The sequence below is a fragment of the Triturus cristatus genome, chromosome 4_1 (assembly GCF_964204655.1).
Source record: "Triturus cristatus chromosome 4_1, aTriCri1.1, whole genome shotgun sequence".
NCBI classification, from domain to species: Eukaryota; Metazoa; Chordata; class Amphibia; order Caudata; family Salamandridae; genus Triturus; species Triturus cristatus.
This window is the reverse complement of record NC_140585.1, coordinates 405986300-406002591: the sequence shown is the minus strand read 5'-3', so window position 1 is coordinate 406002591 and position 16292 is coordinate 405986300. Positions and strand designations below refer to the sequence as shown.

At 38.6% G+C, this 16292-nt stretch overlaps 1 protein-coding gene across 6 annotated transcripts in view; it reads right to left on the bottom strand.

Moving 5' to 3' along the window:
- The window catches only part of RAB3IP (RAB3A interacting protein), a 607212-nt gene that overhangs the window by 104260 nt on the left and 486660 nt on the right, over positions 1-16292 (bottom strand). For all 6 annotated transcript variants that reach the window (XM_085652511.1, XM_085652507.1, XM_085652510.1 and 3 more), the window contains one exon: positions 13710-13805. In XM_085652511.1, the coding sequence (XP_085508637.1) occupies positions 13710-13805 (96 nt within the window). The remainder of the gene's footprint in view (positions 1-13709; positions 13806-16292) is intronic.

Below are 16292 nucleotides of genomic sequence, written 5' to 3'. Positions count from 1 at the left end.
ATTTGGGGAAGAATCAGACGTAGAATTAGATGAAAGCTTTCTGGCTGGGATCTGAGCTTCACCAAATTTTAGGAGAGGGGTTGACGGGAAATAAGAGACTAAGGTAGCCTGATACTGACCCAACCAAGACATGGGAAAAAGAGCATGGCACCTTTGCTCGCACACAAAAGGAGTAGCGATGAAGACGTACGCTGCTTCAGCGAACGCACAGGATAGTTAGACTGACCCCAAGACAGGCAGTGGCAGGAGAGGAAGGCAAGACCTTTCTGCCACCTGCTAGCCCACTGGACTGAGGGAAAGGACCAGTATGATAGATGCCTGCTGAAGGAGGGATCCTTCAAACAAGAGAACATGGCCATAGCAGAAGACTGCATCCGGCATGGAGGAGATCCTGAGTGGAACTTACCCTACATGCAGAAATGCCTAAAAAGATGGGAACGCCATTTTAGGGAGAAACCGGTAGAGCTACCCAAAGTATAAATGTACACGCTACTACAGAAAGGCACGTCAGGGACTATCTATTTGCCGGGGGCTCAAATGGATACGGAAGGGCTAAGAACAAAGTTACTGCAATTGCTGGATGGGGTGGGGAAATGGATCTCATGTTTTGAGAAGAACACTGCGGGAATAAACCTAGAAATAGGCGATATCAAAAGTCTGTTAAGTAGTCTTATCAGAGAGCAGACTAACGCGGTGTTCACCCGCTCTCGCATCCCCGCAATTATGCTGACAAACACTGAGCATGACGGGCCGCATTCCATTCATACAGGCACCACATATGGATGGCCCAGTGGGAGAGGTTTCCTGACTGCCCCGGGGTAGAAGGGTTAATGGCGGAAACTATGAAACCAGGGGAGACAATAACCAAATTTCTGGATAGGATGAGGGAATGATGGGGACATGAGACAGGACAGCCTTGGACTGATACAGGCCCACAAGTCGAATTCTTTTACAATATACTCATTAAAAGGCTGCCCACCGGGATACAAAGCGGACTGGACAGCGTGGCGGGAGATACAGCCCATATATTACATTAGCACAAGAAAGAAGCAAGAGAAGGACAGATAAAAACACGAGCAAACCCAGAGACACACTGCTAAATTGGTCCAATACAAATTGAAAAAGACCACACTTGAGGGGGCTGCTTTGGCCGCACACATTCAAATGGCGCCATTCTTAAAGGGAGCTCTGCCGCAAAACCCCATAAACACCATAAAGTCAGGTGCCACATGAAGTTAGGAACACATAGCCAATAAGAACACAGCAAACACAGTACACGCAGTGATCAGGCGCTCCCCATGCCGAACAGCTGGACACGTTACCCTCTGGCTGCATTGTGTCCACACAAGGTCAAGGCCCGCCTGGATTCCTCATCCAATACATTCATTTATGACTCCAAAGACAGAGGTTCACATTCCTTACCAAAAAAAGGATCACCAGAACTATTTTATTGCATTCAATGAACTGAATAAAAATCCATGTCAGATCGATTGTAAATTGAGACAGTTCTCAGACCCTATGCCTGTGACTGTGCTCCCGGCCGCATGGTTTAATAAAACAAATTGTTCCTGTTTTGCCAAACGCCTCTCGTCTCTTGTTTTTTCAAGGAAGTTCGTGTTCAAGCAACAGGGGTAACATAATAAACAAATTTCAGTATCATTTCATGCTTGTAAAGGGATTTCCTGTATGGTAGTGAGAGGAGACAGGATCATCTAGGCAATTTATTTAAAGTTCCCTGGACACCAGACAGATTATGGATACAACTACGACCTGAACCTAATATTCTAGCTGTAAAAGACTTCTTTAGGTCATGGTTTTTCCTCTCCACTATTGAATTTCTCTCAGGGTGATATGGGAAGGGAATAATGGAGAGCCACACCCAGGGTGCCCATGGTATTCCAGTAAGCCCCAGAGGCAAACGTTGGTCCCTGCAGCTACTGCATATGTCCCGATGAAGACTTGCAGGTCTTTTATATCAATTTGAGCATCAACCAATCGCTAAGGCCATGCCCATAGGAATCTAGAACACACATCCACTGCTAACAGGATGCAGTTAAAGGAGCAGTCAGAGTTTAATGGCCTGGGAGACGCTCGAGCGCGTGAATCAAGATGGCCACCACCCGGTGAGCTCCTCCGCGTTTTCGCCCGTTTTGTATTACAAAACGATGACATTCTGTCAGAATATGTTTTAAAACGAGGTCACTGCTATAATAATAAGCTTACCTGTATTGTGAGGAGGATTCAAGCCTGTTTGGTCGTCGGAAGTGGTGTTTCTGGCTCCCTGGTTCCTGCTCCCAGCTCTGCATGGAGGTACTGCCTGGTTTGTCTGTCAAGGGGGTGGAGTATACTTCAGGAAAGGGCCTGGCTTGGGCCTAGCCACACCCCTAGTCCAGTTTAGCTGCTGCACCAGTCATTTTGAGGATTGCTTTGCATCTTTTGCCATATTTAATCATAAACTGTTCTTTTTTCTTCAAATTTCATTATTTATTCTCAAAAATGGATAATAAAAATCCTCTCAACAATAAAAGAAGACAGCAGGTTTCACCTCCTCCAATAAAATCAAAAGTAGTGGAGTCATCTGAACCTTCACTATCTTTAATTCTAGAGGAAATTCAGGCACTTCGTGCTAATACAGAAACTATTGCGACTGAAATTAAAAATGTTCAAAAAGAAATGGCGAGTATGTCAATGAAAATATCAGATAACTCAATGAAAATACAGGATAATAAAGTTAAAGTCGACGCTTTTACCCCACTTGTGGCGAAAATATCACCTATGTGCTCACATCTTTTGGACATGGAAAATCGCAATAGACAATACAACCTTCGCATATTTAATTTACCAGAAGAGGTTGAGGGAACTAACTGTCGACTATATTTAGAGAACCTAATTCCTGGTCTTTTAAATATCAAATTTCCATAAAAATTTGAAATTGATAAGGCTCATAGAATTCCTTCACATCGCAACCCTCAACATACCAAGCCTAGACAAATGATATTTAAAGTTCTTCGTCACCATAATTTGGTTCTGATCAGAAAAGCAGTCAGAGAAATTCCCGCATTGATGGTCAATGGTCATAAAATCTTTATTCATCAAGATTTTGCAAAAGAAACTGTTGCAATACGTAAGAGATTTACTGATCTTCGACTTCAATTAAGAAGCCTTGGATACCAATACGGCCTTTTTGATCCTTCAACAATGCGTATTTGGAAAGATAATTTTTCAAAATCCTATCAGCGTCCTGAAGATCTGCGACATTTTCTCGATCAACAATTACAGCATTCTATGGACACTCATGGCCCTACTACTTGACTTTTTTCCAGTATGATCTTCTCTGACAGATTTATAAAAAATTCATAGTATTTTGGGCTCCAACGGTTCCGGCCATGCTTGTAGAGTGTGTGCGCGTTTCAATGTTCATATTTATGTACTTTGTTTGTCTTTTTTTTAATGTTTTTATTTTCTCCTCTCCCTTTTGTGTGTTCTGGAGCTACTTTCTTCTTAACATTTGTGCCTTTTTCTTACTTTCCTCTTTCTAACCCTTCTCTCCTTTTTATTATGTTATGGCTAATATTAAAGTAGTGTCATTAAATGTTAAAGGTTTACGCCATCCAGTGAAGCGTACAAAAATTTTAGATTATTTGGGTTGTTGGCAAGCTGACTTTTGTTTTTTACAAGAAACTCATATGGATGATAAAATCTTAGATTATATGAAGAAAAAATGGGTTGATAATATTGTTTCTTCTCCTGCTAATGGCCAGTAAAATGGTGTAGCTACTAGCTATATTATTTGCAAAAAAATCGCAATGCCAAATTTTGAGCAAAATTACAGATGGGGATGGGAGATATTTAATTGTTAAGGTTAAAGTTCATGATTCTATCTTATTTCTATTAAATGTTTATGGCCCTACTGCAGATGACCCTGTTTTTTGGTCTAATCTTTGAACTGAGGTTGTAAAAATTGGTAATGTGCCTTTAATTGTTGCAGGTGATTTTAATGTCATATCTGAACCTTTATTAGATAATCTCGTACTAAATTCCATCCTCCTAAGATTTATTTTGCTTTTAAATCATTTCTTCAAGCCAATAAGTTAGTTGATGTTTGGCGTCTACATTTCCCTACAGAAAAAAAATTACATTTTTTTCAAACCCACACAATTCTCATTCTAGGATCGATTATATATTTGTTACAAAACAGCTGATCAACTCTGTTACTACCCCAAAGATTGGTAACATTGACGTCTCTGATCATGCTATAATTTTTTGTATTCTAAATTTAAATTCAACCTTTACTAACCAATCTAGATGGAGAATGAATTCTGGTATAGCTCTTAATGAACATAATAAACCAAAACTCCTCTCCGCCATTCATGATTTTTTTCAGTTTAATCCTGAAGGTTCTACTTCAATGGTTAATAGATGGGATGGTTTTAAAGCTTACATTAGAGGGGTTACTATTTCTATTATGGCCCACGAAAATAAGACTTTTAATGCAAATATTAAAAAGTTAGAAAAACAAATAGAGAAATATGAATGACTTATTACGTCTAATGAGCCTCAATATAGAATTAAGTTGCAAACGCTTCGCTATGAATTTAATACAATTCTTAGTAAAAGAGCTGGCATTCAGATTTTTAAAGCCAAAGCTAAATATAGTTTTAATGCAAATAGATCTGGAAGACTTTTAGCGAATTACCTACGCTACGTATCAAAAAAGACAAAACTCAAATCATCTCTATTCATGGCTCCAATGGTAAAATTGCTTTATCTCATAAATATATTGTTAATGAATTTTTGGATTTTTACTCAAAGTTATATGATCAACCTGATTTTCATAATGATTCTTTAGTTGATTCCTTTTTATCCTCATGTGGTCTACCTAAGATTTCTCAATCAGATAAAATGGGGCTTGACTCTCCAATTACTAAGGATGAAATTTTATCCACTATAAAATCTCTTAAAAAAAAAAAATCTCCGGGTCCTGTTAGTATCCCGGCGGAGTTTTATAAAGAATTTCAGTGCCATCTTTTACCTTTATTATTTCAACTTTTTACAATGTTTGGCTCTACAGGAATTACTCCAGGTTCTTTTACTGACGCTTTAATTATCGTTCTTCCCAAACCTGATAAAGACCCCACCCTTGTGTCTAATTATCGCCCTATATCTTTAATCAAGATTGTAAATTATATGCCAAAATATTAGCCACACAATTATCCCCTGTATTAGATTCTATTATACATTCAGATCAATCTGGTTTCATGAAAAATAGACACTCTGCAAATAATACAAGAACTTTGTTACATGTCATTGAACAGGGTCATACATTAACTATTCCTTCAGGAATTATGGCTTTGGACGCTGAAAAAGCCTTTGATAAACTTCATTGGCAATTTTTATTTCATGCTTTATCATCATTTAATTTTGGTGACAATTTTATTCGCATGATTTCTGCTCTATATTTTGCTCCTACTGCTCGTTTATTTCTTAAGGGCCAAGTTTCAAATCAATTCTCCCTTTTTAGAGGTACTAGACAAGGGTGTCCCCTTTCCCCCCTATTGTTTTTAATTGGCATTGAACCTTTTCTTACCTCTATAAGAAAATGTGATAATATTAAAGGAATTAATATTAAGGAGGTTATTATTAAAACCTTAGCGTATGCCGATGATGTACTTTTATCAGTGACCCCTTATCCTCATTTCCTTCTTTATTAGAGATTATAACAAAGTATTCTATGGTTTCTGGTTAAAAATTAAACACTAACAAAACGGAATTTTTTCCTTTAAACATTTATTGTACTCCTGATATGATTTCCATGGATGAAATTATTTGGCAAAAGAATAAATTAAAATATCTTGGTATCTTATTCTCTTCATCCATAAAATCTACAATGACTTTAAACTGTAATTTTGTCTTAGATTATATTAAAGACAAAACGTCTAAATGGGCATCACTGCACCTTTCATGGTGGGGTAGAATGGAATCTATTAAAATGAATATTGCTCCTAACATTTTTTACTCCCTTGCCATGATTCCTACTCAATTTCCATTAAAAGTTTATAAAGATGTTGATAAACTTCTCTCCAAATTTCTTTGGAATAACAAATCACCTCGTATTAGTTATAAAAAATGTAAAATGTCTAAATGTAATGCTGGATTTGGTATCCCAGATTTTTTTCTTTATCACAAAGCTTTTATTTTAAAACAAAGTGCCATATGGTTTAATCATTCCTTTTTACATAATCCACCTTCTTTGCTCCAAGTTGAAAAATCTATTGTGAAGCCGTTTCCATTACCAATTCTGTTAACTATGTCTAATAAATCATAATTTTTTCATAAATCTGTCATTCTCAAATCCACTGAAATGATTTTTAATGATCGAGATTCCATTTTTCTTTATCCCATGTATAATACTGATGAATTATCATTATGGTATAGCAATGTTATTAAATTGAATAGAAATATTAGTTTTTGGTTTTCATGGATTGAGGCTGGTATTTTTTATCTTAAAGACGTTTATTCCAACAATACTTTTATACCATTTGAGGATCTACAAACAAGGTTTGGTTTATCTCAATCTAAACTTATTAAATACAAATATTTAACTAATTCAATTTTAGATTCCTTTCCGCAAGCTATTCCATCTAATGTTATAGCTGACTTATCGGTTTATATCCAAACTAGATCATGGTGTTTTTATTTTATATAAAAAATTATCTAACACTCTAGGAAGTAACATAAATATGATTGCAACGTTCTGGAACATTGAACTTTCGCTTTCATTGTCTATTGATACATGGGAAACTATATGGCTTAGTAATATATCTGGATGGTTACCTGTCTCACTTCATCAAACCAATTCCTATATTTTATTTAATTCTTTATGGACTCCATTACGTCTATTCCAAGCTAAACTTCTTCAATCCGACACATGTTGGCATTGTAAATGACATGCTGGTTCGTTACGACATATGCTTAATGACTGTCCTTTAATTTCAAAATTTTGGACAGAAGTTTGGGACATTATTAAGAAGTTGTTAAATATACATGAAGACATATCATATAAATTGTTAATATGCAAATTCGTTACTTTATCGCAAAATCTAAGTAATCTTGAATGTAAACCTTTTGATTTTTTAATTTCTGCTGCGTTAAAATCTATTACCTTCTCTTGGAAAGATGTTTCAAAGTTATCAGTTCATGCCTGGAAGCCATGGGTTATCTTTACAAGAAGAGGTGCTCAGTTATCTTTGTCTGGGGTTAATCATAATTCTATTTCCTATCACTCTTTTTGGATTCCTGTTGATATTTATTTTTCATCTTAATGGTATATTTAATTCATATTCCCCTTTTTGCAGTTCTTATATTAATCGATATGTCATAGTAGCTCTATTTATAGCTCAAACAATAATTTGTTATTGGATGTTACCCTCCCCCCTCCCTCCTTTTAGTTTTATAAGAATATGACTATTTTATTTTATATTGGAATGAATATGAGAATATGGTGTTGTACGTATTGTAATAGATATGTTAGCTTAATAATACTTTTTTTTTGTATGTCTATGTTTATTGTTCATTATGAAATTTGAATAAAATATTTTGAACGCAGAGTTTAATGGCCTACAGTGGCCGAGATACACACAATCCAAGGGCTTATTTGAAACTAGGAGAGTTGTCTGCAGTGGGCGTGCTGTGGTGGAAGTTTTTATTTGTTGACAAATGTTGCATCCAAGGACATATTGCTTGGTCTGTTTCTAGAGTCGAGGCCACCAATAGCATTGCTGTAGTAGTGAAACTGTAGCCACCACACCTCCATGGGCAGAAGCTAATTTTATGTGGTCACATTAGGCCCGGGGAACATTTTACATGCTCTTGTTTAAAGTTGACATATTTTATTGAACATTGACACACATTTACTTGCATGCCTGTATAGAATAATATTCTCTGAAATGACCATGCTCATATTTACATTCCTTCGTAGGCATATTATCAGAGACTTGAACATTCTGTACGAGGGCTAAGTTCACTGCGCAAAATATTTTGCTTGTTATTGTCCTCTCAGCAACAGGTATGTCGAGAGGGAATCAATAATGGCGGTCCGACTGGGGCTGCGGCATGGAAACATGGGTGAAGTTTATTATATAAACATCCCTCCCTTGTTTAGATAGAGGACCATTTCGCTGACTCTGTTGAGGTCTCCCCATGCTGGGATTTCAGCCCAGCTGAATCCTGTCTGCATCCTGCGATGGATGGTGCCCAGCTCTACACCAAGACTGGCTCCCAGATGATAGATACCCACAGGTAACTGGGGAGTTAGATCACCCTCGGGGATTCTGGCAGATTATCCCACCCTAGGCACACTAGAATAGAGACCACTAGGTAGGAGCATAGCTATAACTATACTAAGATGCAAGCATTTAATCTATGCAACAGCACAATGGTTGTACTGTTGATTTTCTTTACCATTCTTGTGATGCTGATTACTCTTTTATTTCCTTCTATTGATAATTACAGCGCATGCATTTTACACAAGAATCTTATTGCTTCGATAAATATTTGAAATACCAATGAGAGTATTTCTTGGGTTTCCCTTTGGGCATGCATGAGTTACCAAATGAAAGGACTTTAGATCGGTTTCCACGATTTGCTTGGGGAGTCAGGGTTGTAATGTTCTGAGGTTGCACATACCACCTGTTACCTTGCTAGGTTAGGGGTACAGATGGTGCAATCTGAGCTAGTCAGGACTAAGGCCAACATATCCAGATGGTGTGCGTGGACACACTTAGTGGAGCACACTTTTGACGTTTATGTTGTGCACAAACGCACAGTTTGACTGAGAAAGTATGAACTCTACAACATGACGCCACCAATGTACTTACTTAATGGGTCTCCAGAGTAGTTTTTCTTTTGTGTGCCCAAAGCCCCTACTCACCAACTTACTGGAGACCTCCATGGAGCTAGCTAAAAAAACACTTCTTAGCTAAGTAGGGAAAACTTATTTCAGGCTGTAGGTTGTTCATGCTTGAACCTGGAAAAGGGCCTCCCCCATAAAAGTACCCACTCTAGATTACACATATTCAAAATGCTTCAATAGCTAACTAAGACAGTGTTGCAGGGATTCTGCACAAACCCAGAACTAAGCATACAATTATGGAACCTCGGTATATAGGGACTGAGTCATCCTACTACCTTAGTACCCATAAGCCAAGGACCGATTGGCTATAGTGTCTCACCTGCTCTCCTACTCACTTACAGAGGAACAAGTGATTAGACAACCCAGAACACAACACTCCTGACTCTCTCAGGAATCGCGGTCACAAGACACACCGTTTTGCTCACACTCTTGTACCTGTCCACAATAAGATCTGACAGAGACACGAACATGTTTAAAATATTTATTATAACTAACGTGCTCTAATATGCAGTCTTCATGCCACAATAAGCAGAAAAAGGCATAACACAAATACGGTCAGAATTGCAAGTAATCCGAAGATCATAAAAGGAGTTGTCCTAGTGAGAGACAGAGAAGCCTAACCTCCCTCTCCTTGCACAGACACAGGATGATTATATATTAAAAGATCTCTGGGTGTTATCTGCAGACCCCATACCTATAGATGGTAGTTCTACATTGTTTTTTTGAGAGTTTTTTATAGCGCAAACTTGACCCAAAGGTATCAGCCCTTTACATGCGCATCAGGTGCGTTTCATAAGGAAACATTAGTTTTTGTTAGGCACAGGGAGATTAAGTGATTTGCCCAGCATCACAGGATGTTGAGCGTTGTTGCTGAGACTCGAACCCGGTTCCCCAGATTTGAGCTCCACCGCCATAGCCATTAGGCCACATCCTCTCCCCATCACCTACATCATAGGTGCTGTTATGTTCTGCTCCCTGGAAAAGTCCCTCTCCAAGTGTGTGCTACCTATTCGTATATTCCAATAAGACCAAGGTACGTATTCCCAAACAACAGCTGCATCTGTAGGTTTAGTCTAGGTGCTAGGGCCTTTCCAGAACAGAATAACAAGGGGCATTGTTGTTCGAAATGTTCAGACTAAATACCAGGAACCTGCAAAGTGCGAACACAACAGTGATTTCTCATGTGAAAATATCAAAAGAAGCATTTGCAAAATAAGCTCATGTATTAACGTGTGCAAAGCAGCGGACAGTCTGCAGCATGCTCATGCTAACTTAGGGAAGACGACGACGTACCCATGGGCCACGTGAGAACAGGTGGTTCTACCACTTAATTGCAGATATGCACTAACATGTTACTAAAACATGGGCTCCCACGAACTGGAGGGGGATGTTACCTTTGTGGTAGAGGCCCATGAAGCGTACAAAACAGAGGTGCTTTGTTCATGGGTCACATTCTCGGCAGTAAATGCCAACTCAGGGAATTTTCACACATACACTGGAGTAGCAGTGCCTAACCAATACAGAGCATATGAGGATTTAGAAATAGCACTCACTTATCAGGAACACACGAATTGGCTCCTAGGCACCCTACCACATATATCGGAAAATATCAGACTAGGTCCCTTCAGTAATGAGGGAGCAACATGACCAGTCCTAGCCAGTTATGCACCATATCCAGCAAACATTACAGATCTAGAGTTTAGAGTACCATACAGAGATTTAGTTAAACTCTGCAAACATCTAGTACAATTCGTTCTGTGCACCATAAAGGCTGTCCAGCACAGGGCTGCTCAAGCTGCAAAACCACAATTGGCGACGCCTGGAATTAGTCCAGTAACCATTAATACAATAATAGGTAAAGTTCCCAGCAGACAGGATGAGATTCCGTTCTGGGCTGTACAGAAAACGAATTCTCACAATATGCTTGCCAATGGAGATGGCTCCCCAGGTAGAAGACTGCACCACTTGGGGCACAGTCTTTGCACCACTTGGGGCACAGTCTTTGCTGTAGTTTATACTAGAACGCATGGTAAACCGTCATTAGCTGTTTCGTCTTAGGTGCTTCAACAGATTCAAAATATATATGGGGCAGCCCCAGCCCTGGACTCAGTGATGAAATTAATGGGTAATTTTGCCAGACTATTATCAATCATACTAAGCAATATAAAAGGGGAAGCAGCAGCGTTGATTATACACCAGCGACTCACGCAGGTTGTTTGGGTAAATCAGGAACGCAAACTACCTGAAAATTATTGAAGAAACGAATACATCCGTAGATACAGATCATTTGGGATCTAGACCTAATAAACCACAGCTTAAGGGAAATTCTGAAAAGGATAACTCAAAGCAGGCACCGTGTCTTCTAAAAAACGGTGGGATAGTAAGGAAAATAAAGAGAAGAATAGAACACAAGCGGATCTCCTCAAGGAGTCCTCTGAAAAACACTATAACTTGCATAACCGTGATACAATTAAACAGCCTGATAGGTATCAGTAAACTGATTCACGACCTTCTCGTTCCTTTCAGGAATCATCTAAAAAATACTCCGAGAGAGGAGGACAATCAGAGCATAGATCAGACGAGTATGTGAAATCGAAGCAGGATCTCCCAACGCTCTTCTGACTTCATAATAAAAAATAAAAAGACAAACCTACACAGTCAAAGCCTCAATTTAAAAAGAAGGCGACTGGGATCAAAGCAAAACATGCCACAGATATTGAGTACTCTGCTTGTGGGAGTGGGCACTGACCATGCTACATGCAGATTTGCTATACAAAACAAGCACAGCGCACACTAATGAACAATATACAGCGCAAGAAATATAAAACCACATAAGACATATCAAATGGGTTCGCTGCCAAAACACAGCGCCTTAAAGTAGGTACTTGAATGCATTTAGCGCTCTAAGATCACTAAAGCAATTCTGTCAATTGCCCCAAGGGTATAAGAATAGCCCTGGGCTGTTTTCAGCTCGTATAACATAACTGTTACAACAACTTGATGACTAAGCACTGTCCTATGTCGATGACACACACCTAAAGGATGATGACTTATCAACACACTTAGCTAGAGTAGATTGCATAATTTTAGGATTAGCTCACATGGGCTATAAATTTAAATTAAAAAAAAAAAATCAAAGATTGACTATCTCAGTGTCCTGTTCTTGGGATACAAGTTGTAAAGTGATGACAAAAGTCTTGCAACACATTTCTTAGAGAGGTGAGCACTTTTACAACCTCCAAACACATTGAAAAAAACTCTAATCTATATTGGCCCATAGAGATGGGTGCAATTCAATAGAACATCATGTCAAGCTCCCTACCACCAATTGCTTCACTAGATAATGTAGTTGTTGATTAATTAAGATTATGGACCTGATGTACGAAACTGCGCAACAACTTTTTGCAGATAGAAAAGAATGTTCAGAGCCCACTCAGATACTAATACGTCAGTTCACAAAATTCTGAACCTTACTGGGCCGCAATCTACCTTATTGCATCAAAATTCATGAGGTAGCTCGCAAATTGCCCCAGACTACTATTGGATGCCATCACTGGGATGGTGACCTGCTGGGGTCAGTAGACTGCCATGTCTGTGATTGCATTTAAATACAGTTGGTTATTTTTAATGGCATTTAGAAAGAAACTTTTTAAATATTTTACGTTTGTTGGGGAGTTGGCAGTGGTCTGCCTACTCACCAACAAACTTTAGTTTTTACATTCACAAAGGGAAAGGAGTATCAAGTGAACGCATTCCCTTTTGCAAATGTGGCACCACTCCAACTTATGAGCTATCAACTTTTCAATGTTTTGCATCAGATTATGATCCCAAAACATTGATAAATACCACAACAAATCGCTATTGGGAAAAGACGCATAAAAACACCCCTCCAAATAGCAATTCATTATGCCTTTCTAAACCCATTTCGTAATTTGGTAACATCATTTTATTGAATTGCAACATTGGTTTAGTAGATTTAAAAAAGCAATTTTGTGATTGCATGCCCCATGATTTTGCGATTCACAGGCTTTTGCGACCACAAAACGGCTTTTAACGCCATACCCTATGTTTGGAGCTTCTAACTTTACCTTGAAGGACATTTATGTATATGAATTTTTTCATTAGTACACTATCATTCCCAATATTTCATTGTTCTTATGTTCCCTTTTAGTCCATTGATTCATCAATTCGTCTTTGCTATCTTCACTAGGTAATTACTTGTGTATATTTACTTACCTGGTAATATTGCAAAGAATGTCTCAGTTCACATATGTTCTCCTACCCATCTTCTACTCCATACATACTATTCTACACATCTTCTCCTCCATACACTATATATGAAGTTACTTTTTCTCCTTCTATATCACACTGAATTCACACATTCACACACAGGTTCACCTTCTCGAAGTTATTATAATCCAGCTCTCTAATATCTATTGCTTATTTGTCTTTATTATTCTCACACCATATAAGTGAATGCCATAGCATTTATCAGAGTTAAAATCTCACGATGTGCACCAGACTATATTCATAGTCTCTGGAACACAATGTTATTCCTCTGGCTTTAGTGGCCTTTTCTACCACTCCAAATTAACAAAACATACATGAAAGAAGAGGAGGCCTATATGTAAAATACATTAAATAATATTGATCCTGCAATGCTGTGAGATCAATGCACTGCGCTGACTTTGATACTCAGTAGGTGAGCCAGAACCCACAAATTACTCATTGAGATAGGCACTTAAGGAGCAAGTTGTCTCTTATATGAAATCCTACGCAAAGATTATTAAAAACAAACCTCAAACAAACTAGCTGTAAGCTCTTCCAGCTCCTGTCCAAGTTGGTCCCGGACCTTCGAGAGCCTTTCACATTCTTCATCTTTTAACTTTAGCTCCTAAAAAGAACAGTTCATGAAAGAAAAAAAGATGTTATTATTTTTATTCAGAACTAAGCCAAAACACACGTTTAGGCAAAGTATAAACTGTTTCACTAAACGGTTCAAATTATTAAAGTAACAGTCTGACCTTCTGCATAATATCCTTTTTCTATTGTTTACTCAATGGAATGACAAAGTATTAAAATGGCTAGGGAGTCCGGCAAAACACCTGGCTAGTTGCAACATCATTGTCACATTTAATAGGTACATCAAACTTCTAATTTTAGCAATATTGTGCAAGTAGGAGAGCACAGGCAGGTAATTATTTTATGGGTGTGACGTTTCCTTACACGGAAAGTAACTTCCTGGGAGTGGTTTATCCCTGCATATACTGCTACTGTATAACAGACACATGAAACTTGAAATGGTGTTATTCTATGTAGTCAAACTCATGCAGACAGTAAATGATAACCTTTGTGTGAGCAAAGAAAGTAAAGCGGCTAGAAGGCAATACTTACTGAATATCAGATGGGTTAGCTGCATAAAAACCTGGAGGACATACTTATACTGCCAAAAAGACCAATGAAGTGAACTGCTTTAACAACATTTATTACACCACAAAGCTCCACAGGTCTGATCAAGCGACTGGCTGGAGCCCAACTGGAGGGAGAATGAATCAGAACTATTAATAGCTCCACACCAGGCTGACGAGACACATCAGCCCCTCAGTGACCTGATAAATGGAGTAGATAAGTGGACCTTATCCCAGAAGTAACAGCTGAGGAACAGAGCGAGGAAGTGTTGGGCAGCTTTTGCTCGCATATTCTTTCTGACCACTGGATATACCATGTCCGACAGAGTAGCTATATGAATCAAGGCAGAGATGACTCCGATGCTGGAACTAGTTAAGGGCTTTTGTAGTCCATCGACCAACCCAATGTTACTAGTACCTAAGCAATTGTGTGACCTGCGCTTGTGTGTGGACTCCGGGGTCTCAGTACTTTTACCAAGACAGTTGCTACTACACTTTTCAAGCAGATATGCTTTTAGATGAGTTGTACCTTGTAAGGTTTTTGTATTTTTTTTATTTAACCAGTGGCAACAGATAACTCACATTGATGCAAGCACATCATTTTCTGGATGGATTTGAGGAATACTGTATTGACCATCTGCAGGCATAGTAGTCTTCCATGGCAGCTGCAATGAACATCTTGGACACCTAGTAAGGAAGACTGTTAACCTCTCCTACTTGGACCCTGCACTGCAGAAGGCCTGACTGACCATAAGGGCACCAAAGGCATGTTTAGTCATCATAGGAAGTGAGCCTCAGACACCACGTGGGGAAATGGAAAGGTCAGACATCTAGAAGCCAAGATCCAATCTATGTTGTATTAGGAAGTACCCTAAATCCAGAATCAAGGGACAGTCTTTTAGTGACCATGATACAAATTATTAAACAATAGATGCGTGATCGACATCCATGACCTTCAGGAGCAGCAAAAGGAAGTATGTGGTTTGTGGAGTGCCAAAATACCTTGTATGCTCTGAAACTAGTGTCCTTTAATACACCAGCACTAAGACTGGTGAACGAGTCAGCTTGTCATATTTGGTTTTATTACTGTAAAGCACAAATGCTTTAAAACAGCTTCTAAAAGCTATCCAAAAAAACAAACGATACACAAAAAAGTACACAATTTGGAAAATATAGCATATTTCAAAGCAAAACATACACACAAAATACATTCAGCGAATTCAAAGCCAAGTGACTACAATAAATCATCATGCACCATCAAAAACATACTTTTTTCGAAAAGATAAAATAACAACAAGCATTTGGAATGCAATAGGTCTTGCATTTACAAGAGTTTCGTAAATTCGTGCGGCGCTTTAACTTTAACGTTGGCTATGCCCCTTCCTTTAGACGAGCCGTGTCTAAAGAAAGGGACGTGGTCGCCATTTTAGTGAAAGCGCGGTATGGGACACTTTTAAAAATGAAAAAGCATTTCTTTGTTAAATTGACAAACAAATGCTTTTTTTGGTAAAAGCGCACAATGCCGCGATTTCACTTTAATGGCCGCCGCGCCCCTTTCCTTAGACTAGACTGGTTTAAGGAAAGGGGCACGGCTGACATTAAACTAAGTGCGGCATGGGGCAAAAAAAAGAATGAAATAAATAGTTAAAAAAAAATCCATGCGGCCCACGTTTGGCGCACCAAGTAAAGCAAAGGCATGGACCCACTATCAGCGTGGCGTGCCATGCTATGTAAAAAAAAAAAATAAAGCCTTATGAGAGAGAGTGCCCTATCTGCAACAGCAGGCATGTGAAAACCATTGAATAAAATAGTGCTCGGAAGCTGTAATTAAAGCCTACCGAGCAACAACACATGTAACAAGCATTTGCAATGCAACAGGTCTCGCATTTACGCGAGTTTGAGCTATTAGCATTGTAAATGACAATGCCTTTTATTTATCTTTTGCTTTTTGTAATATAAATAAAACGCATTGC